At 39.6% G+C, this 25,690-nt stretch overlaps 1 protein-coding gene across 20 annotated transcripts in view; it reads right to left on the bottom strand.

The window, feature by feature from the left end:
• Window positions 1-25,690, bottom strand: part of LOC131761076 (myomegalin) — a 223,919-nt gene that overhangs the window by 163,747 nt on the left and 34,482 nt on the right. For all 20 annotated transcript variants that reach the window (XR_010840732.1, XR_010840750.1, XM_059071456.2 and 17 more), the window contains exons 2-3: window positions 13,470-13,525; window positions 8,018-8,163 (exon numbers count right to left, since the gene is read on the bottom strand). Coding sequence is in view for 18 of the 20 variants with exons in the window: in XM_059071456.2 (XP_058927439.2) it covers window positions 8,018-8,163; window positions 13,470-13,525 (202 nt within the window). In the remaining 2 variants the exon portion in view is untranslated. The remainder of the gene's footprint in view (window positions 1-8,017; window positions 8,164-13,469; window positions 13,526-25,690) is intronic.

The raw sequence follows: 25,690 nt of genomic DNA, 5'->3' as shown, positions 1-25,690 counted from the left end.
CATTCCTCTTCAATTTCCATTCAGTTCTGACTTCACTGTCTCCGACTAGCCTGTATGGATTTGAATTAGATATTACCTACTAAAGGAAGCCCATCTGACCCTAAAGTCTGGGTAAGGGCCCCTCCTGGGTGCCTCCACAGCATTGTAATGATTACATTCTGTTGTAATTGGCTAATCTGTAAACTCCATGAGGGCAGGAACCATGTTTGCCTATCCATTATTGTTATGTGCAGTGCTTAAAACATTATGTTGTATACAGTAAGCACTTTAGAAATATTTGTTGAATGATTAGATAAATAAAAGGAATGCACATTATTAAAAATTCAGATAATACAAAAAGTTATAAAGAAGGTAAAAATCATGGCTAATCCTATCACCCAGACCTAATCACTTTAAATATTTTGGTGTATATCCTTCCAGACATTTCTAGTTTTTCTCCCTCCAAAATGAGATCTTATAAATACTATGATATTGCTTATATGTGGGATCTAAAAAATACAACAAACTAGTGAATATAACATAAAAAAAGAAGACTCACAGACATAGAGAACAAACTAGTGGTTACCAGTGGGGAGGGAGGGGCAGTATAGGGGTGGGGGAGTGAAGGTACAAACTGTTGGGTGTAAGATAGGCTCAAGGATGTGCTGTATAACAAATAGCCAATATTTTTAATAATGGAAATGGAAAGTCATCTTTAAACATTGTGTAAAAATAAAAATTTTTAAGAGGTCTTATTTTATGTAATATTCAAATTGTTGTTGTTCTGTTGTTTAATCTTAAATTTGTTATTATTATTACAGACATCCTTCCAAGTCAGTACATTGCTCTGTGATGCTCTGTTGTATGTGTACCATGGCTGAAATAATCAATCCTTGCCTTGATGAATAATAGATTGTTTCTAATATTTTATCAGTATAAAAACACTGAAACAGTCATCCCTCAACACACACCTTTTCATACTTGATCACTGTGCATGTAAAAGTAGAACAGGCCTGGCACATAGATTGTACCCATATACTGAGTAGATGAACAAACAAATGAATAAGGGGAGCAGCTGTACAAAGAGAGGCATAATGAAATTGTGGCTAAGAGTTCAGGTTCGGGAATCGGTACACTTCTGTTAAAATCCCAGCTCTAGCACTTTATAGCAATCACTAGTCTTTTCCTAGCTTCAGTGTCCCTCCCTGTACAAATGAAAATAATGGTTGTACCAACCTCAAAAGACTGTTTTCAGAACTGAATAAGATAATGCAAGTCAGGTGCATTCACAGAGGTCTGCACATTGTAGTACTCAATAAATGTTAATTGATATCATTATTTTTGTTATTTAAAAATTTTATCATTGGAATGGAAATTCCTCAAGTCCATAGGAAGAAAGCAGAGCTTCTCTTCATACAGTGAAGAGGAGAAGACAACAAGTTCTAATGAGGACACAGAGAGGAGATAACAAAAAATAAGAAGGATTATTCTCATTCAAGTGCCATTTTCTCTGTGGAAGTGATTGCTCTTTTCTGTGTTGGTAACCATACCTTCCAGAACTTTCAGGGTTGTTCAATTTTTGTAATTTCATTCTTTTTGATAAAGTTACTTTGTTAATTGTGTAACCAAATGTGAGCCAATATTTATAACTTTGTAAAGTTTACCTATATGTATGAATACAAATTAGAAAAAATGTTTTGTCCTAACATCTAGGTTTTAAAGACATACATTTGATTGGCAATTACTCTAATCTTGTGATCTCTTCCACTGGTGCCTTAGATGTTATTTAAATTAAATTTCATGTAATTTAAATTTCTTATGTCTCTAATCAGAGTGTATGCTCTCTGAGAATGGTAACTCATATACATCTCTGCATCCTCTACAGCACTCAGAATCATTCCTTTTATTCACAGTTCTTAAGAAAAATGTGATTGATTTGATGCCCATTTTTGGCAGTGTTGCTTAGGAATGAAAATGTTGCCGAAGTTCTGTGGAATGACTGTGTGGAATCCCTCTGAAAAGTCATGTTTAACAAGAAAGAAAAAATCCTGTGCTTATGATTGCTGAAAGTTTCAGATTTATCCCCCCTTCCCTTCTCATCTTGTAACTTTTTGAAAGTCTCAAGACACTAGTGAAACCAAAACCAGTATGCTTGGGGCACTGTGGTTTGAGGAACATAAATGCCATTTTCAAAAAAAAAAAAGAAAGAAAATGTACTTCACCAGTAGATTTCATTTTCCAAGGCTGTAATTAAAGAGAAACTCAAGAAGCACTTGAAATGGCTGGACCTAAAGGCAGAAGTGACATGACCCAGACTCAGCTAAACTAGAACAAGAAACCCAGGCCGTGATAACTCAGATCTCCATAAAGGTAGAAAAGTCCCTTTTAGGACTCACTCCCCGCACCCCACCCCCCCAGACTTCAAGACCCAAGTGGAAAAATTTGCCAGGATGGGTGGGGCCTCAACAGGCTGACTCACTGTGGTTGGATTCAGACTGCCCAGTAAAGCTAGCTTCAGACTATAATTAGGCAAACACTGCAGCTGGTCTTTTTGGCATTTTCATGTTAAAGACAACATTATTAGAAAATGTGTAAACAGGGGAGGGCAGTGGATGCCTCCTCTAGACCTTAAAGCCACAGACCCCTACCCTTTCCATGGCTTTTCTATATATAGCATTTGCCATTTTGATTCTCTGCATAGAACCAAATTGCACACATTGCACTCATGTCACCTCTCCTTCTCTGAATGGTCCTCTCATTTCCCCAAGAACCTTGACTCTTGGAATTATCTTGGCTCTGCCACTTTATACCTGTAATAGCTTTCATCAAGTTCTTTGAGTCTTGGTCTCTTCACTCATATAATGGATGTAATATAATATCTAATATCTATCTCATAAGTTAGAAAAATGAACTGGAAAAGAGCTGAAGTAAAATGTATTAAATGTCTAAAAAGTGCCTAGTGTTTAATAAACACTCAATAAATATTATTATTAGCTACTATTATGATCTTCTTAATAAATCCTGTCAAATATTTCAAAAGGTCTCTGCTTTCTTTCTCTTACTTTACATTTATAATTTTATGATCCCAGTTTAGGTAGACAGTTATCTCCCTTTAAACTCACCATTAAAAATAAATGTACTTTTCCCACCTGGCTCTGTAGTACAATGGATAGCTCATTGGACTTCTAAAAATAAATGTATTTTTCCTGACTTCTCAGTTTCCTATCCTAACCAATTAATTAATATATCAATACCCTCTTTAGAATCATTTTACTTACTGTGAATATACTCAGTGACTATTGAAGTAGAGGCCAGGGGGAATACAAATCCAATATAACACCTAATCTTCAACACTTTTCAACAAATTTAGTTTAATTGATGAACATCTACTGAGCACTTACTATGTTCCAGCATTATGCTAGGTTCTAGAGACTGGAAAAAGGTGAACAAGAGGCTTTCCGCCTCTGAATTGCCTAGAGTCTGGGTATATATTTTGAGACTGGAGAATGAGGGGAGGCATCCTAAAAAGAAAAACAAACAAAAAACTGGACCTGAACTGAAACTTGAAGGCTGAGTAGGCTTTAACCAGGTAAAGAAGAGGAGAGAAAAATTATTCTAGGCAGCGGGAACAGCCAGAACAAAGGCTTGGAAGTATGAAACAACTTTGAATTGCAAGCAGTTCAGAATTAATGGAATAGAAAGCATGTGATGGAGAATAATGGGAGATAAAAGTGGATTTACAGCTTACCTAGGGAAGATAGAACTGCACTCTGTGCCCATTTAAATAGGAGGAGCTCATGATTCCAGGCCTATATGAGTCAGCACTTTTATTACCACCAACATAGAAAGTACTATTTTAGGTCACAAAAATGACGAGTATTCTCAGCACATTATGAGATGCTTGGTAAGTTCCTTTGTTACTCTTTGTGCCTTTATTTACTGATTTGTAAACTGGTGTAATAATCATGCTTTCTTCACAGGGTTTCCATTAGCATTAAATGAGATGATACTGCACATACTTAGCACACTACTTGACATACAGAAAGTGATCAACACACACTAGCTAGTGTTATCTATGTGCTGCTCTAGTCTCACTCACCCCAGAGATGCTGGAGGTGGGGTGGGTGCTGTGATTAGTGAGAAAACATATAGGAAAGAATTTTTCTCAACATATGACTATGACCATTTGACATATGACTATATAAAATGACCCAACAACCTGTAAGGATTTTTAATCATGGTACCTAAACTCCATGATCCTGAAAAAATCACAATCTCTATGAGTTCTGGTTCCCTCACTTGAAAATAGGAACAGTGATGCTTGTTTCATGCAGGTTTATGAAGACAAAATAAGGCAATTTATGAGAAGCACTTAATCCACTTCTCAAGTCTATAGTTCTGGAAAGAATAGAGATCACTCCATCAATGTATCTTCGGGGGGTGGGGGGGAAGCACCTTTTAAACAAAGCTGACAAGGTTTAAAAATTAATTAAATCATTCACTCTTTCAAAAAGTACAAATGAAGCATACATACTAAGCTAAACTCTTTTATCATGGGAAACAATACCTATTAATTTACTTCTACCAGTGTAAAGTTGAGTAGGCTCATCTGTGTCACTATTTCTGACCCCTTCCCCCACCTATCCTTCTCTAACCCCACTCATACTGTTGGTCGGGGATACAGAATGCAAGAAAAGAAAAGGAAAGAAAACTATATCTTTAAAGCTCTGTTCCCTTTGTCCCTTCCTCCTGCACCAATATAGTGAAGAAAGATGCTGTCACTTTCACTTGTTAATTGACCAATGATGTATATTCCATAATGTGCCAGTATTTACATTTTTAGTCTATTATCACTTACTCTGGAATCAAAGGCTCTTTTCCTTAGAATTTCCTACATCAACAAATATTTCAGAAGCAATCACATTAACTGATCAATTAATTTTTACTGATTAAGTATCTTTAATATGACTTTCCTCATTCTAAGTCTCCCTCCTTACCTCCCTTGAATAAGTCTGTTCAGGTTGCTTTAAGAAAATATCACAGACTGTGTAGCTTATAAACAACTGAAGTTTATTTCTCACAGTTCTGGAGGGTAGAAGTCAAAGATCATGGTGCCAGCCTGGTCAGGTGAGGGTTCTCTTCTGGATCACAGAATTCTTGTATCCTCCATGGTGGAAGGGGCTAGGAATCTCTCTGGAGCCTCTTTCATAAGGCAATAATATCATCCATGAGGGCTCTACCCTCATGACTTAAGCACCTTCCAAAGGCCCCACCTCCCAATGCCATCACCTTTAGGGGTTAGTATCTCAACACATGAATTTTTGAGGGAACACAAACATTCAGACCATAGCATCCCTCTAGCCCAGTCTCTTATCAGATCTATAATGAACATACTTCTCTTCCTCTCACCCAAATTTCCCCTTTGTCCAGAATATTATAATCTCGTTCTCTAACTGGTAAAATCTAACTCAACTTTGAAGACCTCACTCAATGTGCAGCCCCATGAGAGGTGTCCTCTTGTAGGAGGCCCTTTTCTGTCCTTTAATAAAATTAAACATTCTCTCTCAAGATCTCAGAGTACACTGTCCTTATCTTTACCATAAGGACACCTTATATTGTAAGTAATGCAATGTCTGTACTTCCCAATAGACTATTACTAAGGATAGGAATAGCATCTTATTTGAAGTGATCAAGTATTTGTTGCAGGGATAAGTGAAGTAAGGATGGCGCCATGGTCTGAATGTGTCCCCCCGCCCCCATTCATATGTTGAAATCCTAATCCTCAAAGATGACGGTACTGTATTAGGAGATGGGCCTTTGGGTTTCATGTCTTATAAAAGAAGCTTCAGAGAGATCCCTAGCCCCTTCTGCTATGTAAGAACATAGTGAAAAGGCATCAGCTATGAACCAGTAAGAGGGCCTTCACCAGAAGGTAACCGTGCTAGTGCCCTGATCTTGGACTTCCAGCCTCCAGGACTGTGAGAAATAAATTTCTGTTGTTTATAAGCTACCCAGTCTGAGTTATAGTAGCCTGAATGGACTAAGACAGATGGATTCCTGGATGCCCAGCCCAGGCCTGTATCTCTTTGACATCTGCTTCATGCCCTGGAGGAGCCAACCTTTCTCTGGCACAAACCTTTAATATGTCCCTTTCCCCTTTCCGAGTACAGATCTCATCCTTTATCCCAAGGCTACTGAATGCATGATTTAAACTTTAGAGAAAATATCATGTTATTTAGTGTTTTCCCAGTTTTTAGGGTGGGACATTGGAATGTGTCACTCTCCCTCCTACATTTTCTTTTTCTAACTAATGTTTCCTCTGATTTTCAAATCCTTTCGTGGAGATTCTTCATACAGCAGGTGCTATCATTCAAAGTCTACAGAATGAATGGATGGATGAATGGATGTAAGAATGAACAGACCTGTGAGCAGGTCACAGCTTGGTTTACTGACAATGACCATTCTGACAAATGTATGTGCTGTAGCCTCATTGCTATTTATATATTGCTTGACACATAGGGGAGAGACATGTAAAATATCTCTTATTGGCCTTTTCTCTGCATCCTACCTTGGTTTCTGTCAGTGGTTCCCAGCATTGAGAAGTAAGGACTAACCAGTGATATTTAGACCTTATTGCTCAGAGAAAAAGACTTAGGACTCCACGGTTGAAAGTCAGCTGACCCCTGCTCATCACCCAGCTCAGCCCATTATTTTCCCTCTCCCACAGCACCTGGGCATTCACCTGATCAGTGGAGGTGACACCCTTCATTTCTGTGATCCAAATCACCTCTCCATCAAAAGGAACATGCAGGCAGACTGCCTTTCAGAGAGCACCCTCACAGCTTTGGGGAATGTCACAGCTCTGCTCACCCTTTCTGCACTGCAGGAGATGCAAAAGGCGGAAAAGAGGAAGGGGTGGTTGGTACTGCCCCCACTCCTACCACCAGCACCACAGCTGTTCAGAGGGTTCATCTTCAAAACCACTTAATATTCCTGCAAACTCTTCGTCTTTTTTTTAAAAAAAAAAACGGTGGCCATGACAACTCTGAGCACAAAAACCAAGAGGAGGCTGTTTAGATTCTCAGGCACACATTATATGGAACATATTCTTTGTCCACAGGAATGTCTGGTAGGGTTAGGTCCTAGAGAAACATTTCTATTTGCAAATTGAAAGAAGACAGGGTAAACGCATGTCAACACTACTTTATTAACCTTTTTTTGAAGATGGAATTTTTATTTTATATAACAAAAGCTATCAATTCAAGAATGAAAGAAACCCACACACCTCAGGGCATTTTTGCACAGTATTCATATGTGTCCTGATTCCTGGGCAACCCCCAGGGGGCACCAAAGAGCTGTTTCCTTTTTTAGCACACAGGGATGTAAGAAATCCTGGGTGCTCTTTCCAGGCCGTAGATAGGTCCCAGTAGGTAGGTTCCAGTGGATAGGTTCTATTGTGCAGACTTCCTTGGATCAAACCAGGGAACAGGGAGCTGGGGGCCTGTATTACATTGTCAGTAATTTGGCTTTTGGCCAAATCTAAGGATAAACCTATCAAGATGCAGAGCACTTCAAGAGTTAAATCAGGAGTTTCAAGCAACAATGCCAGATTCTTGTTGAGAAGCAAATGGCTTTGGCTGAGCCACCTCATGCTGCAGATGGTATCCAGATATCCAGAGTGGTCGAAGCCAGCAGCAGAGCATATAATGCCAGCTGACTGAGGTCTCCTGGGCTCACTACGGCCCACCTACAGATTCTCAGTGTGCCATTTAAACTTCCTATATTTATCTGAGAAGTAAACCAGGGGCAAAAATGTTAAGACAGAAATAGTGGTACAGGCAATTGCCCAAGAACCACAGTGCTCAGCATATAGCTAACAGTGCATAAGCTTATTGGGATAAATGCTACTGAAGGAGACAACATTTTGATAAGAATACCCATAATCCAAGCTAAACTATGGGTCATATTTTTATAAGACACCACTATCCCCTGAAACTCCTTCTAACTGGGATAACAATTATCCACCCAGGTGACTTACCCTCTCAAAGTCTCGAAGAGCCTGGGTCTGCACCTGAAGGGGTCTCTCAAATGCTCTCAAGGAATGCCCAAAGGGGACCTTCTCACCACTTCTCCAGGTCTGTGACTGCGCTGGAGGGCCTCGATCTTTGGTGTCACTAAGAAAAGCTGCCAGTGAAACAGAACAACAGAAAATTTTATAAAATAGTGGCACTATGATCATCCCAACCTGCATGTTCCAGCAGAATTTGGTTTCTGCAAAATATGAACCAATTCTAGGCCACAGAGAAGCAGTTCACATACAGTAGTCTGTGGTAGATCATATTAGTAGTGGTGCCCAGCACAGCACACTAGGTTATGTCCACACGCCTTTGTCATGTGATGTTCCTTCTCCTGCCATCAAGAAGTGGGGTCTATTTCTCTACCCCTTGAATCTGGGTTGGCTTAGTGACTTGCTTTGACCTAGAGAATGTGATGAAAATGCTTCTGTTGGGTGCCTTCAGGAGACTAGGCCTTGAGAGGCCTTGCATTTCTGTCCTTGCCTTCCTAAAACCCCAAGACCACCTTGCTGTGAAGAAACCCAGACTACCCTCCAGGGGGAGGAAAGGCCAAGTACAGGGGGAATGAAGATGCCAGTCACCACTGCCAGACACTTGAGAAAGGCTGTCTCGGATGCTCAGTCCCAGTCAAGCTGTCAGATTGTAGAAACAATAAACGCTGGAGAAGGTGTGGAGAAAAGGGAACCCTCTTGCACAGCCACTATGTAGAACAGTATGGAGGTTCCTTAAAAAACTAAAAATAGAACTACCATACGATCCAGCAATCCCACTACAGGGCATATACACTGAGAAAACCATAATTCAAAAGGACACATGTACCACAATGTTCACTGCAGTACTATTTACAAGAGCCAGGACATGGAAGCAACCTAAGTGTCCATTGACAGACGAATGGATAAAGAAGATGTGGCACATATATACAATGGAATATTACTCAGCCATAAAAAGGAACAAAACTGAGTTATTTGTAATGAGGTGGATGGACCTAGAGTCTGTCATACAGATTGAAGTAAGTCAGAAAGAGAAAAACAAATACCATATGCTAACGCATATGTATGGAATCTATAAAAACGGTACTGATGAAGCTAGGGGCAGGGCAGGAATAAAGACAGAGAAGTAGAGAATGGACTTGAGTGCACGGGGTGGGGGGGCGGAAGGGGAAGCTGGGATGAAGTGAGAGAGTGGCATGGACATATATACACTACCAAATGTAAAACACATAGCTAATGGGAAGCAGCCGCATAGCACCGGGAGATCAGCTCAGTGCTTTGTGACCACCTAGAGGGGTGGGATAGGGAGGGTGGGAGGGAGGCTCAAGAGCGAGGGGATATGGGGATATATGTATACGTATAGGTGACTCACTTCGTTATACAGCAGAAGCTAACACGCCACTGTAAAGCAATTATACTCCAATGAAGACATTAAAAAAAAGCTGTCAGATTATTTGAGTGATGGCAGTTATTTGAGTCATCCCAAGTGAGACCAACAGAAGAAATGCCCAGTTTGCTAACATCCAGGATTGTGAGAAATAATAAAACATTGTTGTTTTAAGCCTTGAGTGGGAAAACTTTTTCTTAAAGGGCCAGACAGTAAATATTTTAGGCTCATGGGCATCAACTCTGTCACAGCTACTCAACTCTGACCTGATAGCTCAAAGATGCAGAAAATATGTTGGTGAATGAGCATGACTGTGCTTTTATAAAACTTTGTTTACAAATACTGGCAATTGGGCCTATGGGCTGCAGTTTGCTGACCCCTGTTTTAAGCCACTAAGTTTTATTTATTTATTTATTTATTCATGTATTTATTTACTTATAACATCTTTATTGGAGTATAATTGCTTAACATTGTTGTGTTAGTTGCTGTTGTATAACAAACTGAATCAGCTATACGTATTTAAGCCACTAAGTTTTAGAGTGCTGTGTCACATGACCAAAGATAACTGAAATAGCTTTATTTGAAATAAAAAATCAAGCTATTAGCTAAGAAGTATTTCTACAAAGTATCTCTACAGAGGATCTTTTAGGTTATTGTATAGGAATAATTTCATTTACAGTTACTGCAACCAGTGAAATAGACTGATGTGATTATTACACTCATTTAACTAATGAGTAAATAAAGGTTCAGCAAGTTTGCTTGCCCAAGACTACATTGCAAAAAGTGGCAGAACCAATCCCACATTCCTTCCGTTCAACCTTCCTAGCAATATGCTAATACTGTGTTATTTTAGCAGGGAAGGGGATTGTAACAGGCCTGAGAGTCAGGGAAAAGCAGGCAAAGGGGAAGAGACACAGTCTTTCCATTAACCAAAGGAAGCACTGCCCTGGGAGAAGCTAGTGAAGACTAAGCTGCTACTCACCCTAGGCCTGCCTTGGAGAAGTAACACCGTGAAAGAATAAGAAATTAGGGCTTCCTTCAAGCATGGTACGCAAATGACCTCCGATTGAGGTGGGCTTGGGGTTGTGGACTCAGGCAGAAGACATAGAAAACTACATCTTTCTTGGCTGACGGTAAGAAGCAATGCACCTTTATTACTGAACAATTTTTTTTTTAATCAGAAAGAATGACAGGCATAGCAACACACTGAGATCCATAGACAGTGTCAGTACAAGTGAGAGTGAAATGGGCTCTAGGTGACTCTGTGCCCCACTGAGGAAAAGTTAACTAGACATAGACACATGGGCAAAGGCGATCTGAAAGGGCCAAGAAAAAAAATACCATAATATGCTCTCTTTTTGTCTTTTCCTTTTCTTTTCTTTTTTCCCCCCTTTTCTTTTCTCTTTCCTTCCTTCCTCCCTTGTATATTCTTATCTCCTTTGTCGAAAATTAATGGACCATATATGCATGGGCACCAAAAGCAAAGGCAACAAAAGGAAAAATAAACAAGTGGGACTACATCAAACTAAAAAGCTTCTGTTCAGCAAAGGAAACCATCAATAGAATGAAAGGGCAACCTATGGGATGGGAGAATATATGCCTCCCTCCCTCCTTCCCTCTTTCTCTTTCTTTCTACAAACTTTCCAGAAGGAATGCAAGAAAAAGTCCCCAGATGCTTCAATTAACTTCTCAGAATTTTTTTTTAAATGCTCATTGCCGGGGTTCAATCCCTGGTCAGGGAACTAAGATCCCACAAGCCACAGGACACCGCCAAAAAAAAGAAGAGCATTCCCTGTTTAAAAAAAAAGAAAGAAAGAAAAAGAAGAAAGACAAAAGGGTCAAGATGATGATGAAAAAGAGAAATATGAAGAAGATGAAGATTAAAAAAAAATAATGATGATAAACAGTATGGTTCCAGAGCAGGTTTTTTCTTGTCTAGAAGTATTTAACTACTCATTACATAACCAATTTTAAAGAAAAAAAAAAGGGGGGGGGGAATGTAAGGCCATATGATTTATATGATTTGTTTTTAAACTGGACATTGTACATGTCTTTTCATGTTTGTAAAAATAACATACTATCAAGTGTGTTTTTAGATAGCCCTATCCTTAATGGTATTTTTTAATGCAGTACGCAGGCCTCTCACTGTTGTGGTCTCTTCCGTTTCAGAGCACAGCTCTGGACGCGCAGGCTCAGTGGCCATGGCTCACGGGCCCAGCTGCTCCGCAGCATGTGGGATCTTCCCGGACCGGGGCACGAACCTGCGTCCCCTGCATCGGCAAGCGGATTCTCAACCACTGCGCCACCAGGGAAGTCCCTTAATGGTATTTTCAATAGCCACTAACCTTGCCTGATAGAGTACAGGGGTTTAAATTAGCACAGAAATTTAAAGCAGGTTTTATTGGTACACAGCACAAATTACTTACAGATAGAGTTGGGGTTTTTCACATTTTCAATTGTCTTTGATTCAGCTTGTTCAAAATAATTGTTGTTCTGTTAATTGTATACCACACTGTGATTGCAAATTAATAATAATAATAGTAATAGTAATGGTTTTGTTGATAACTTGATATTTCTAAGTAAATGCAAACGTTTTAATTAAAATAAGTTAGAAAAAAATGCTTTTTTCCACATTTAGGTGAAATTAAATAGGCAATTAAATGGAAAAAGATTGATAAAACAACAATACATTACAGTTAGATTCATAGGATATGGTAGAAAGATAAGAGCCTTTGAAGATTGGATATGGACACAACGAAAATGTTAAAGAAAAAAAAGATTGGATATGAATCCTGACCACTTGCTAATTGTGGGAATTTAGGTAAATCTCTTAATTTTGCTGAGCATCACTGCCTCTGTAAAAATGGGTATAATAATGCTTACCTCACAGAGCATTTATATGGATTAAATGAAATAATCAGTGAACGTACCCAACCTAATATCTTGATTATCGTAGGCATTTTCTTCATTCCCCTTCTGTTTTGCCCTAGTCCTTCAATTTTTACCTCAAAATGGAGACTCCTGATGCTCAAAATGAGTATGGTAGGCCCGTAGAATTTATAGATTTCACATATACAATTACAAAGGCTAATTTTAAGTGACTCCAAAGTCCTTAACACATTCAAATTAAAAACTTTTTTCTACATTGTGCATATGAACAATCTGTGCTTCAAGGCTGGTGTGAAAAAGCAACTCACTTAGCAAAGTAAGTAAAACACCAAGTGACTAAAAGTTTTTGTGAAAAATAGCCCCCCAAAGAGAGTTATTTTCACTCTGGTTTTGTAATTTAGGTAGACCCCTAACTAATGTTAGTGCAGAAATGATATACTATTATGAATACATTAATAATAATAATATTTACTGGGTATTTATTCCTTGACAAGCTCTGTACTAAGAGCTTTTCTAATCTCATTTATGAGGTTGACATTGTTATTATACTCATTTTAATGGTATATTAGAGATTTCATTTCAGTGGAGGAATCTATCTTAATCATTTTACAAGTGACTTTAACTTGCAATTACAGATCTGTTAAAAGTATGAAGAGTTGGGACTTCCCTGGTGCTGCAGTGGTTAAGAATCTTCCTGCCAATGCAGGGGACACGGGTTTAGGAAGATCCCACATGCCACAGAGCAACTAAGCCTGCAAGCCATAACTACTGAAGCCCATGTGCCACAACTACTGAAGCTCATCCACCTACAGCCCGTGCTCCACAACAAGAGAAGCCACAGCAATGAGAAGCCCGTGCACCACAACAAAGAGTAGCCCCCACCTGACGCAAGTAGAGAAAACCTGCGTGTAGCAATGAAGACCCAATGCAGCGAAAAATAAATAAATTAATTAAAAAAAATTTTTTAAATTAAAAAAAATATATGAAGAGTTCACATAAGTATTTCAGTTATGATTTACTGCACCGTTCTGGGAAGGTGGGGAATTATATACTACATGCCATGGTGAAATTAAAGGATCTATAATTTAAGGGAATTATGATCAGCAGGAGGCCAAGAATTTAGCAAAGCAAGGCCCACAACCTCCTTACCTGCTGCATGACTTGTTCTAGGTACCATCTCCCCATCATCTTCTGCAAAATAATCTCTGTTGAGAGAAACACATCGTTAATTAATGAGATACCACCCCACACAGTGTCCAATCCCTGGGTGGCAAGACATCTATTTTTATTTATTTCTCCATAATCATTAAGCTAGTACTATGTATCAGGGACAGTGTTAAGTGCTGGAAAGACAAAGACAAACCCCACAGGAAGGGTTTCTATCCTCAATAGGTATTTGTAGAGACAGCCATTGGACAAACAGTTCCACAAGCACTGAATTACTATTGTAGCAAGTGCTATGAAGGAATATGCAGAGTAATTTAACTAGTAGAGAGACTCAGAGAAACTCAGAGAAAAGAGCATTTACACTGAGATGAAGAGAATGTCAGCCAGATGAAAAATGGGAACAGAAGAGTGTTCCATCATGAGGGAACAGCAAGGACCCTGAGTCAGAGAGGAACTTGGCCTGTTAGAAGAACAGAGAAAGCCAGTCTTGCAACCAGACCATGCAGGGCCCTGAGGGATGGGGTAAGGATATGAGTTTTATGTGCAGGTCAATGGGAAACCACTGAAGGATTTTAAAGGAGGGAATGAACGATAAGGGACCAGATTTAGACTTTAGATCACTCTGGCTGTTGAGTGACACTGTATAGAGGGAACAAAAATAGTTGGGGAAAGCAAGAGTTGTGATAGTTTTAAGTAAGGGATAGGATAGGAGAAATGGAGAGAAGCAAAAAAAAAAAAAAATCAAGATATGTTTAGGAAGTAGAATTGACCTAGAAAACTTGGAAAACAGACAAAGTGTATTAATGGAAATGTTAAAAACACCATGATGCAGTAGCCAGAGGTGTATCTTTCCAGCACAGTGAAGGCCACCATTCCTAGCACAGAAGGGGAAAAAAATGTTTCAAAATGTATTAACAAATACTTGTTAAGCACCTACTATGTTTTTAGGCACCAGTTTTCAGCTCCACAAATGTAGCAGTGAACAAAACAGACCAAAATGCCCGCACTCATGGAACAAATATTATAGTAAAAGGAAACAAAAAAGTAAAATGTACAGTAGCAATTGGGGACAGATACTATAAAAAATTCATGTAGGGAATAGAGGTAGGGAATCCTGGAGCTATGGGGAGGAGAAGGGGATTGCAATTTTCAGGAGGCAAAGTTTCTCTGAGAATCAATAATATGAATATTTGGGCAGAGTCTTCTAAGCAAAGGCTCTTAGGAGGGAGCATGCCAGAGCATTTCTGGAACAACAAGGAGGCCAGTGTTGCTGGGCAGACTGAGGAGCAGGAGGTGAGGTGAAGGAAATAATAGGAAAGTCGGGCAGAGGGAAGATTGTATAAAGCCTTTGGGACATTGACAGAAATTTAGTCACTGGAGTCTTGTGAGTCAAAAAAAAAAAAAAGAGGTGAACTGAGTGACAAATGTTTTAAAAGGTCTGGCTAATGTTTTGACAACAGACTCTCTGGGTGGGGAAGGCAGAAACAGAGAGATGATTGCAATAATCCTACAGAGAGATGCTTTCAACATTTAGCTTATTCCTTAAACCCTTGGGTACTCCCAGTTAGTTGTTCTAAAAATAATTATATTGCCAGAGATTTAGAAGGCTTCTCTTTTTAAAAGCCAGAAGACATTCAGAGAGGCGGAAGAGAGCCTGGCATTTATTTAGAAACTGTTGGTGTTCTTTCTTCTCTGCCTCAGGGCTGGATCTTGGCATAAATCTTCACTTTGTTAAATTCCAGATGGACATGAAAGTACCAGACAAGGCACGCTGGACTATACCCACCACCTGGTGATTCCTTATTATTCAAAAGCAGATCACCAGCTTGGGGTTCTTCCAGGCCCTCTGTCTCTTCCCCTTCTCCACTTCTTATTAAAAACTTTCCCTGAGAGTGAAGAAGGAAAGAGATGAATGTACTACTTATGGATTTCCCTCTGTTGAGAAAAAGTAGGGCAAGGATTTTGAAACTATCAGCTAGAACAATGTCTTGAAAAATTTGTGGGGAAAAAACGTATAATTAGCTGCTGCTATTCATGCATTGGATGGATTCCTTTGTGCTCAGCCCACAGACCTGGGTAACTGTGTATCTGCTGTCAGGAGCAAAGCCATTCCTCAGGCCAAATTCAGCCCATCCAACATGTTTGATTTGGTCAATACAAGGTAGATCCATTTCTAACTTCTCTTGCAAAATGAATGGGTCTGGCAATACAGGGCCTGCCTTCCCACACAGAGGGATAACCTGCTGCCTTTAAACAGAAAAGACACGTTCTCCAGTTTGTCACAGTTCCCGTCACTCCCTCTTCTTGTAATCCCAGCTCGTGCGCTCATTTATGATACTAGCCTGGCTCCTTATAGGTCTCTGAGGCTGTCACCCTCGTATAGATCAAATGCAGACAAAATTTTCATTTCTGCTTTAAGACACTGTCTTGGGTTACCTATTGGCTTCAGTACACAATTCATTAATTTGAGATGGTAAGCTACTAAGGGGCTTATAAGTCACTTTTACCTCTGGGCTTCAGCTTCCTTAAATATGTGTAAAAGACATGCATGAATTTCTAAGGTTCCTTGCAGTAATTACACAATTCTATTCTCCTAGATGCTAATAGTATTAAAACCCATTTTAATACTTTCCAAGGCTTTCCAATAGCTTTCCAGGCATGATCTCATTCAATTCTCCTTGCTCCGAAGAGTCCACATTCTAGATCAGGAGCACGTTACAACAAGGCGATGCATATGCCACAAGATACTTCACCTTCTCCCCAACCCCACACTCACCCTGAGCTGGCTGCCTGCCTATGAAGCAATAACCAGAAGGGTAGAGAGGTCACTTTGGATGAGTACTGAGTTAATGGGCTTTCTGTAGTCTCAGGAGATTTTTTTAAAAATCACTTTAACTCTGTTAACAGCTCAAGTTCCCTCTCATATTGCCAGAGAGTGGGGCTCACTCAGCTGCTCCAAAAGGTTGGTAAGGAATTTGATGCTCCCCCAGAGAAGGGGCACATGGTGAAGAAACACAGGTTATATGTCTAGGGGATTGCAATTTGTGACAATATCTGATAAACCAAAGTGCAAAGAGAATTGCGGTATGCTAGAGACAGTCTCCAAGCCTGGCCACACAGACACACACACACACACACACACACACACACACACACACACACACAGAGCAGTACCATATGTTGGTAAATTTTTCTCTATTACCCAAGCCCAGAAACAATGTATACCCTTGTCCTAGTTTCTCAAATTCAAGTGTTTCTAGTTTTTTTTTTTTTTTAAAAACATCAGTCAATGAATGACTCATGCTCAGCTAGCATGTGGTTCACCAGGGCACTTACAGCTCTCCTGCATAGATGTACATATATAATCTTTCCCCAAGGATACTTCTTTCTTATCAATACATGTTACCTGCATGTTTTACCTTACATGCTTTTCTTGTGTAAATGAACCGAACTCTCCCTCAGTGAGCCTTATCTTTTTGCTTGCTACCTCACCAGTGTGTCAATACTGATACCAATTCCACTAAAATCATACTTACTAATTTTTTTTTTTTTTTTTGGCTGCACTGCACGGCACGTGGAATCTTAGTTCCCCAACCAGGGATTGAACCTGCACCCCCTGTAGTAGAAGCTCGGAGTCTTCATCACTGGACCGCCAGGGAATTCCCCATACTTACTAATTTTTGCTGAGACACTCTCCTGCTTAATTTGAAGAATCAAACATTTTCCAAGTACAACCCACCTACCAGCTGTTCACCCACTTCATTTCTGCCTGGTGTATTACCCACATTTTCCTGACTTGCTGATAAGGAGCTCTGAAGATACTGGACCCAAACAATACATCAACATTCAATATCCCACAGTACTAGCTTTTCCTACAGTTTTCCAGGGTGATTAGGTTGAGGATGATCAGAAAATAACTGCCCCTCTCAGAGCTATCTGCTACATTCTGATACTCTGATGCTGTCAAACTGTGCTCTGGTGATTTCTTCCAGTAGTTTTCTAAGTATGGTAGTTTCAATTACATTAGGACTAGCCAAGCACTCAATTTTGCATTTCTCGAAAATGGCCATTCATATGGCTCCTTTCCAAGATGTGAGCGGCTCACTGGTCCCACTAGTCTGGTCTCTCATAACATTGGGAGGAGGGGTTGAAACTTGGGTCCTTCCTTACCAAAGGGCAACACCAAGATGGAGTCTGCAGAGGGATATTTTCTATAAGGCAGCCATAGACCATCCTTTGCAAACTGCATATTTGGTGTTATTGCCTTGTATTTTGGTCTGTTTAATTTGTGGACTGAGAAAAGCAATGGATTGTGTTAATGGACCATATTACTCATGAGCAAGGGCAAGATGGCAATCATACAACTTCAACATTACAAAGTAGGTCTGCAACACTTCTTTGAACACTACAAGATACTAGTATCGCAGACCAAAACCACCCCAAACTATATCTAAGGAGCTGCTGTCTGTCGAGGCCCCATTAGTTTCTTTTCCTTGGTCAGCCTATTAAGATGACTAACCTAGGGCTACTTCTTCCCATAAGAGTGTCCAAACCCCCAAAGTGGTGGTTGCTTTTTCAGGCTGTCTCCCCAAGGCAATCACATACACTCAGGTCATCGGGGCACCACACAGTCTGCCCGCCCCCCACTTGATCGAGCACCACCACCCTTCCTTCACGGTGAGGCTGAGGGACAAAGGCCATCTCCCAGAGGCACTTTCTGTCTCTCAAACTCCTTCTTATATGGCTTTCTTATTATGAACAAAAGTTCAGGAGGAGGAAAAGCAATCTGCCATCCCAGCACTTAAGAGCAAAAAACTGGGCCTTGGTTGCTATTTTTAGAGTTTTTCGTTCCATTTCATAAACACTTATTGAGAAGTTGCTTGTATGACAAGCTCCAAAAACATAAAGGTGAAAAAGAAATGCGCTGAAATCAAGGTGCTCAGAGTTGTCTATGGGGGGAGGTGGACAGGATTCAAAGAGATAATCGGTGGAAGGATGAGATTGAAAACAGAAATCGCAGAACATAAATGAGACAGCAATGAATTTTGTCCCCATGAGGAGAGGAGGGTCTAGGAAATCTACAGAAAACAGAGAACACTGAATTCAGGCCTTGGAGGATAGGTATGAATACATAAGGAAACATGACAAAGGCCCCAAAAGAGGAAAATAAAGGGTGTGTTCAGGGCTTGATTTTGCTCCCCCCAACCTGAGTATTAACTGCTCCTCAGGACCCCCTTCCAACTTCCTCTTTACCTTTCCCCTCCTCAAGGCTTTCTCCCCCAAACTCTAACCTTGAGGCAGGAGTATTAGGGGGAGTCCAAGGGAAAACCAGTTCTTCATCTACACTTCCCTCCTCAAACACTGCAGCTTCATCTAACTACTTAGAATCCCTAAAGGTGATTTAAAATAACATCAGCAAGAAAAGATTAGGACTAAGATTTATACTATAGTAAAAATGTGTACAGATACAGGTTATACAGAGTAGCAGAGAATCCAGAGGAGTAAAAAGGCTGGGGGGTTACGATGGTAGAAAATAAGAGTGAATATCTTCCTTTTTAAAAATTTCTTACTATTTTTATACTAAAAGGTTAATTCTTCTTTAAAAAGTTAAGGAACATATTCTGATCTATTTACACTGGTCTTCTTTTAAGGCCCTTGATAAAAGATAAAATATGTTAAGGGATTAGTCTCAGTGTGGCTGTCTCAGATAGTGGGGGATATGTAGTACGACAGGAAGATTGCTCAAGTTTGCTGTTTACTGGGGCCCAAACACACACCCTGTTCTAATTCCATATATTTAAAGCTCGTTTGACATGAGTTTCTAGATTCTGATTCAAATAAATCTTTCTAATGTTCAAGCATCTCTTTTTTATGTTTTAAATTTATATCCACAATCAACCCTTGCAGATATAAAAGGGCCAGAAGGACAAGGAGAACTGTGGCCTACTTTCTTTAATACATGATGCTCTAGCTCTGAGGATTTTTGAATGGTAGGGTTTCACAAGTAGTGCCAACTTAGAAACAAAGACATCTACAGGTAATAGTCTTCAGACTGCCTGTGCGTACTTCACAGTTCAACGTGTTTTCTTACACTGGAATTTTCCTCAGCACTAATCTTGAATTAAACGACTGTTATTATTATACTGTGGGCAACCATCACCACCCACCACCATTTATTGACTGACTGATACTTTCCAGGCATTATCTCATTCAATTGTCACAAAATTCAGTAGGTACTGTTACTGCTATTTTACAGATGAGGAAACAAGAGGCCTAGAATGATGAAGTAATTTGCCCAAGATTATCCAGCTAGTTGGTGGTAAGCCTGAACTTGAAAGCTGTATCTGTCTGACTCCAAACTTTACTCGTCCAATATGCCCTATTTCTACCCACACTTTTGCCAGGAGCCTCCTTTGTACCGCCTTGACTCCAGGGAAATGACCCCTGAGAAAGTGAGGTGAAGGGAAGTGTGGGCAGTGCTGCAGTGGGGGAGGAGATGCAATTTAGACTCAAATCCTGACACAAATTTGTTTCTTGGGAAACCAACTCATCCCCAATACATACAGAGCTCACAATGGAGTATCTGAGTACTGGTATAACAGATGCCATGTGACAAATGAATTAAAATCCTAAAAAGGAAGTGGCAAGTATGACTTTTTACATAGGTTCTATCCTGAAAAGTGAGTCATCCACTATTTTATACTTCCCTATCTCTACCCACATTCCTCCAAATATTCATGCCTCCCCTGAGTCCTTTCTGTAATAACACTTGGCATTGTCCCTAAAAGGCAAAGGGAATAAGCTGACAGCCAGGAGAGGCGATGGAAATAGACTCAATCAAAATTGGGAAGGCCATTAGTGAACAAGCTATGAGACTTCTCAGCTCTTTTTTTCTCTTGCCAAGAGAGACACTAAGTATATCTTCTCTGCTCCAAATATTGCCAATATCCCCCATTTGGCAACAGAATTGCAAAAACATACATTCAAATGCAAATAGGGTAGAAGTCACAGATGCAGAGCACAAGACTGTTGTATAATAAATACAGAGAGATTATAATTTTTTTTCTCATCTCAAGACCTATCATTATAACCTCTGCAAGCTAGAATGCTTAACTGGCAAAGCCCCTCAGAATAGACAGAGCATCACTTGTGAGTCTCCCTCTGCATGCTGACTAAGTGTGAGCTGACTTGGCATAGATATAGTAACATCCACTTTTCTCCAGTACAGGCTGCAATTACACCCTTCACTCAACAGGATCTATTCACTGAGCGTGGCCGTGGCCAGATGGAACTCTGGGAGGCAGTTTTCTGTAGTGCTAAGTCCTCAATAGCTACCAGGAGCTACAAGCATCACTGTGCATCTGCAACAACTTTGAGTTTTATGACTTATTTTCCCCCTGCACTGTCTTTATCCTAAAAGGAACGAACATTTTTCATGCTGGTATTCCTCAAGGTTCAGAGAAACCTCTTAATACTGTAAACAGATAAAAGGCAGTTCAAATAATTATTTTCCTCACTTTGCCTTATGAGGTTATTAGACATGCAGATATCTAATAAATTCTCTTCCCTGTCCCCTGAATCAGCCAAGACACTGACATCACACTTTCAAAGAGATGTGAGGTCTTCCCTGGTGGCGCAGGGGCTGAGAGTCCGCCTGCCGATGCAGGGGACACGGGTTCGTGCCCCGGTCCGGGAAGATTCCACATGCCACGGAGCGGCTGGGCCCGTGAGCCATGGCCGCTGAGCCTGCGCGTCCGGAGCCTGTGCTCCGCAACCGGAGAAGCCACAACAGTGAGAGGCCCCCGTACCGGAAAAAAAAAAAAAAAAAAAAAAAAAAGATGTGAAAATAATCTTCTCTGAATTCAGCCACATCACTCAGGGATGGTATATGGTCTCTCCACCTACTTCTAAAACGTAAGCTTGTGCTTTTTAATCTTGGTCCTGGCAATGCAGGTTTCATTAACAACCACTATTGACAAGGCACTGGGGACTGCCGAGGCTGTGGCTCAGTCTATCTCAGAGGCCCTGACCAAACATCAAGAGATAGATGATTTTTTTCCTGTTCTCACCTAATCTTTTATTTGCATAATCTTTTACTTTTTCCTTCCTTTATAGTGCCTGATTTTAATGATTTTTAAAGAATTATGTGTTCTTTCCAGTAATTTTGGAAAGGAGAAAAGCGTACAGGAAAAAAAATAATAAAAAACTCTACCACTTAAAGGCAACTTTGAGAAAGATTTTCATGTATTTCTTTTTAGCTGCTCTTCAGTTTATATGCCTGTGTGAATTCCACAAAATAGAAATAACACCGAACATGCAAGTTTGCATCTTGATTTTATTCCTATTACTGAAATCAGAGGTTTTGAGGATTGCACTTTTAGGGGAAGAGGAAGAGTCAGGGGAGGAGGAGAAGAGCTGCCCATTAACCTCCCCGATATTAGAAAGAATGAATCTAGAGTCTTCCTTCTCATTGTGGTTTTACAATGTACTGGAACAAAGCTTATAGAATCCCAGAGGATAATAAAATTAACTGAGGGTTACCAAGGGTGGGGGCAGTAAGAGATTCTAAAGCAGTGCTGAAAATGATTCGAATAGCTGACCCCGAGGTCTCAGGTCAGTAGGGAGATGAATGAAGAGCAGATGGCCTGGAAGATATGAAGGAGTAAGTGATAAGGTAAACTGAATATTCAGAAAGAATGAAGAGATGGAAGACTTGACCTTGTGGTCAGGGAATATAATTTCAGTGTTAAGGATCCTAAGGATAGAGAACTTGGAGTGAGGATGAGCTACAAAGGATGGCTGTGTTCATGGTGTGCTGAAGTGAATTAGAGTTAAGGAACTGTGAGGTCAAGTTACAGCAGTAATATATACTTGTGCATTGTGACCTGTCTAGAATGTCAGCACCCTGAAGGCAGGGTTTTTATATCATTCACTATCAGGTACCCAGCATTTAAGAAGTCTAGATCATAACAGGAATTTGATGTATATTTCTTAAACAATGAATAAATACAATTTGAATGTATAATGGCATCAAGATTTGATAACCTGCTGTATCCATTCCATAGTAAAGAGACACCTACCAAACAGATATTCACATGAGCCTTGCAGGGAATGTTCTCCAGAAAGTTCTTAACTGAGGATCTGCTATGTGCTAGAAATATTGTAAGATACTGAAGATTTAGAGACAAAAGACAGTCCCTTCTTCCAATAAACTTATAGAGTATGTAAAATACCAAGTAAACTAACTAGCCACATGCAGTAACAGAGAAGGCAGAGTGTGCTCTGGCTATAGAGAACATCCAGAAGTAGGTTCCAAAAATAATTCCAAAAGGAGATAATGCTGAAACTAACCTCTAAAGAATAAACAAAGTTATCCTAGAGAAGGCAAGGCTAGGTGTGTAGGCGGGAACAACTGGTATATTAAGGCCCACTCATAATAATTTTAGTTCAGGATGAGTAAAGAGACACCAGCTCCCTAGGTCTGCTGGCAATAACTCTGCCCCCAAGGCACCAATAATCTGGAAATCTATAAATAATGCACAGAAGAATCTTTTCTAAGACCAACTCAGTTCCAAACTTTACATGTTGTCACTTGGTAGAATAAATGTAAATTTCTTTCTGCTATAAAAACATATACTGACTTAGCTTTAAAGCAGCATATAAGGGGTATTATCCACAATCCCATAACCAAATACAGCATCTGTTTTTTCCTCTCCTTGCAACAGACATCCTAATATGTTTGCAGAATTTTGAAGTAATTTATATCCTCTTTTACTTTCTTATATTGAAATTTTCTGTTTATCATTTCAGGAAACACTTTAGGATGGTAACAGAGATTAATAGCAGTAGTGAAGCATTTTACTCTGGAGAGGCTAAAAGTTGAGAATGTTGCTACTGATTTACCTGGGATTATCCTAGGATATGCCATTTTATGTCAGTGTGCCTCCACTTCCCCTTCTGCAATATAGGGACTCAGGTCTTGAAAAAGATATTTAAATGGAATGAAATGTCCTTCATTTTAATATGAGTTATATGAGTCTAAACCCTGAGCAATTTGCAATGCATTTTCAAGAACTAGAAGTGTTTGACACAGTTATTCTACTTCTGAACATCTATCATTCAAAAACAATCCCATGGAAGAAGATGCTTTATGCACCTAGAGTTTATCAAGAATTACTTATAATAGTTAAAAACTGGAAACCTAAAGGACTCACTATAGGGTAATGATTAAGTAAAGTACTATAATATGACATGACATGTTATTCCACATTATGAATAATAATGTTCCACATTATGAAGTGGAAAATATATTCTCAAATTGTATGAAGTGCTAGAAATTACTCAATTTTCTTTGTCAGTCAATGCTTTCTATATATCAGCACTTACTGCTTCTTTACACTCTTCTACCTTGGCCAGGATAAGTAGACACCAGGTGCAGGTTACCTCTTCCCTAGTTGGCCTTGGAAAAGCAAAGGGAGAAAGAAGTTTCTGCAGAATGGAACATGCAGAAAAGGAGATAATGAGATAATGGAGATAATGAGACAGATTAAGGGAAAATGTATTAGAAACTACTAAAATGCTATGAAAAATACAAGTTGTTGTTATAATAAATAGTCTATGACTAGTGAAGTGCTTCAACCATGAAAAAATAAGAAAATTCAGATCATGCTTGTCTTGATGATCACAGAGCTCAGAAGATGTCCTGAGACAGAGGAAAACAAGTCCTCAGTGCCTCTGAATGTTTTAAAATAGAATTGGATAGAGCTACCTTGGGTCACCATGACATCTCTTTTATTCTGGACTTTCTTCTAACTTTAAATGCTATTTGAATTTTTGCCAGGGACAACTTGTGGAATGTTCTGAGCCCAGTTTGGAATTTTATTTATAGAATAAAATTTCAATTTCTCTGCCCATTTCAATAGGAGCAGTTTCCCAGTGCATCTACTGAATGGATGGATACTCCACACAGCCTTGTAAAAATTACTCCTGAGCCACCCAGAATGCAGAGGGCCCTGTGATGAGGGTCAGCCAACTTATCCTTTCAGAGACAGAAATAACCACTTCCCAGACTTCTGGTATTTTACATCCAGCCTTAGCATGTTAGCTGCAAGTAGAAGAAGGAGGTCCAGTCTGATCTAGTGTATAGGAAATAAGAAAGTGGGAGTGAAAGCACTGATTGAGATAAATTTCTCAAGCCCAAATCCAAGTATAGGCCTATTTAAAAGCAGATGAGAGTTGCAAAGGCAGAGATTTTCCTACCCCAAATGCAGAAAATTAATCTCTAGAAGTGCTGAATGTTAAATAGGAAATCCAATGTCCAAACATGTTTCAATTATAGAATTATGAAAAGGAGCATTTTCCTAATAAAAAGCACTGTATGCAAAGCTGCAGCACCGCTGTAAGCAAAGATACCAGAATCAGCCAAACTTTCATGCTCCAATGCCAGCTTAACCTCTCTAGCTTCAGCTGCCACATCTATAAAATGGGGAGAAATGCCATCTCTGGTTGTAACTATGCATTAGTAAACAGGACTCTCTGCTAACTCACCACAAATTCAAAGAGAAATAAATGTCCTTGCTTCCTTTAGGTTGAGAGCTAATACTGAGCAGAATAATTGCAAATAAGGTTTAAAGGGGTATCTTTTAAATGCAATATAACTGGGGTAAATGGGCATTTTGTCCTACTTGAAGGTTACACTTTAACCATGTGGGAGAGGAGAAACAAAATAAAGAATTTTTAAATTTTGAGACCGAATCACTATTTTTCTTGGATGTTACTTCCCTTCTCCAAATGTTCACAGCCATGGCAGGCAAATACAATTAATGCTTGCATTTTATTAAATCAAATTACAGGGTAAGAGAAAACAAAACAAAACAGACTAATTAATTTGCTTTCCTTTCCTAACCTTCAATCTTAAAGGTAGCCCCAAGTTCAAGTTCAACTTGAACTTGAACAGTTCAAGTTCTCTTTTTCTTGAGTTGTTTGTTCAGGGAAGTTGTATAAGGTTCATATATGATTTATCTGACTTTTATTCAGCTTTCCTATATGCTAGAAACAAGAAAATGTCCATGTAAAAGGGGAGGAGAAATAGTAATGCCTTTTCCAGCATTTAACAGTGTGGCAGGCTGAATAAAGGCTCTCCAAAGAAGTCCACATTCCTAATCTCTGGAACCTGTGACTTTGCCACTTTCATGGCAAAAGGG

Source organism: Kogia breviceps, chromosome 1 (assembly GCF_026419965.1).
Source record: "Kogia breviceps isolate mKogBre1 chromosome 1, mKogBre1 haplotype 1, whole genome shotgun sequence".
Taxonomy (NCBI): domain Eukaryota; kingdom Metazoa; phylum Chordata; class Mammalia; order Artiodactyla; family Physeteridae; genus Kogia; species Kogia breviceps.
This window is presented reverse-complemented; position numbering and strand designations above follow the sequence as displayed.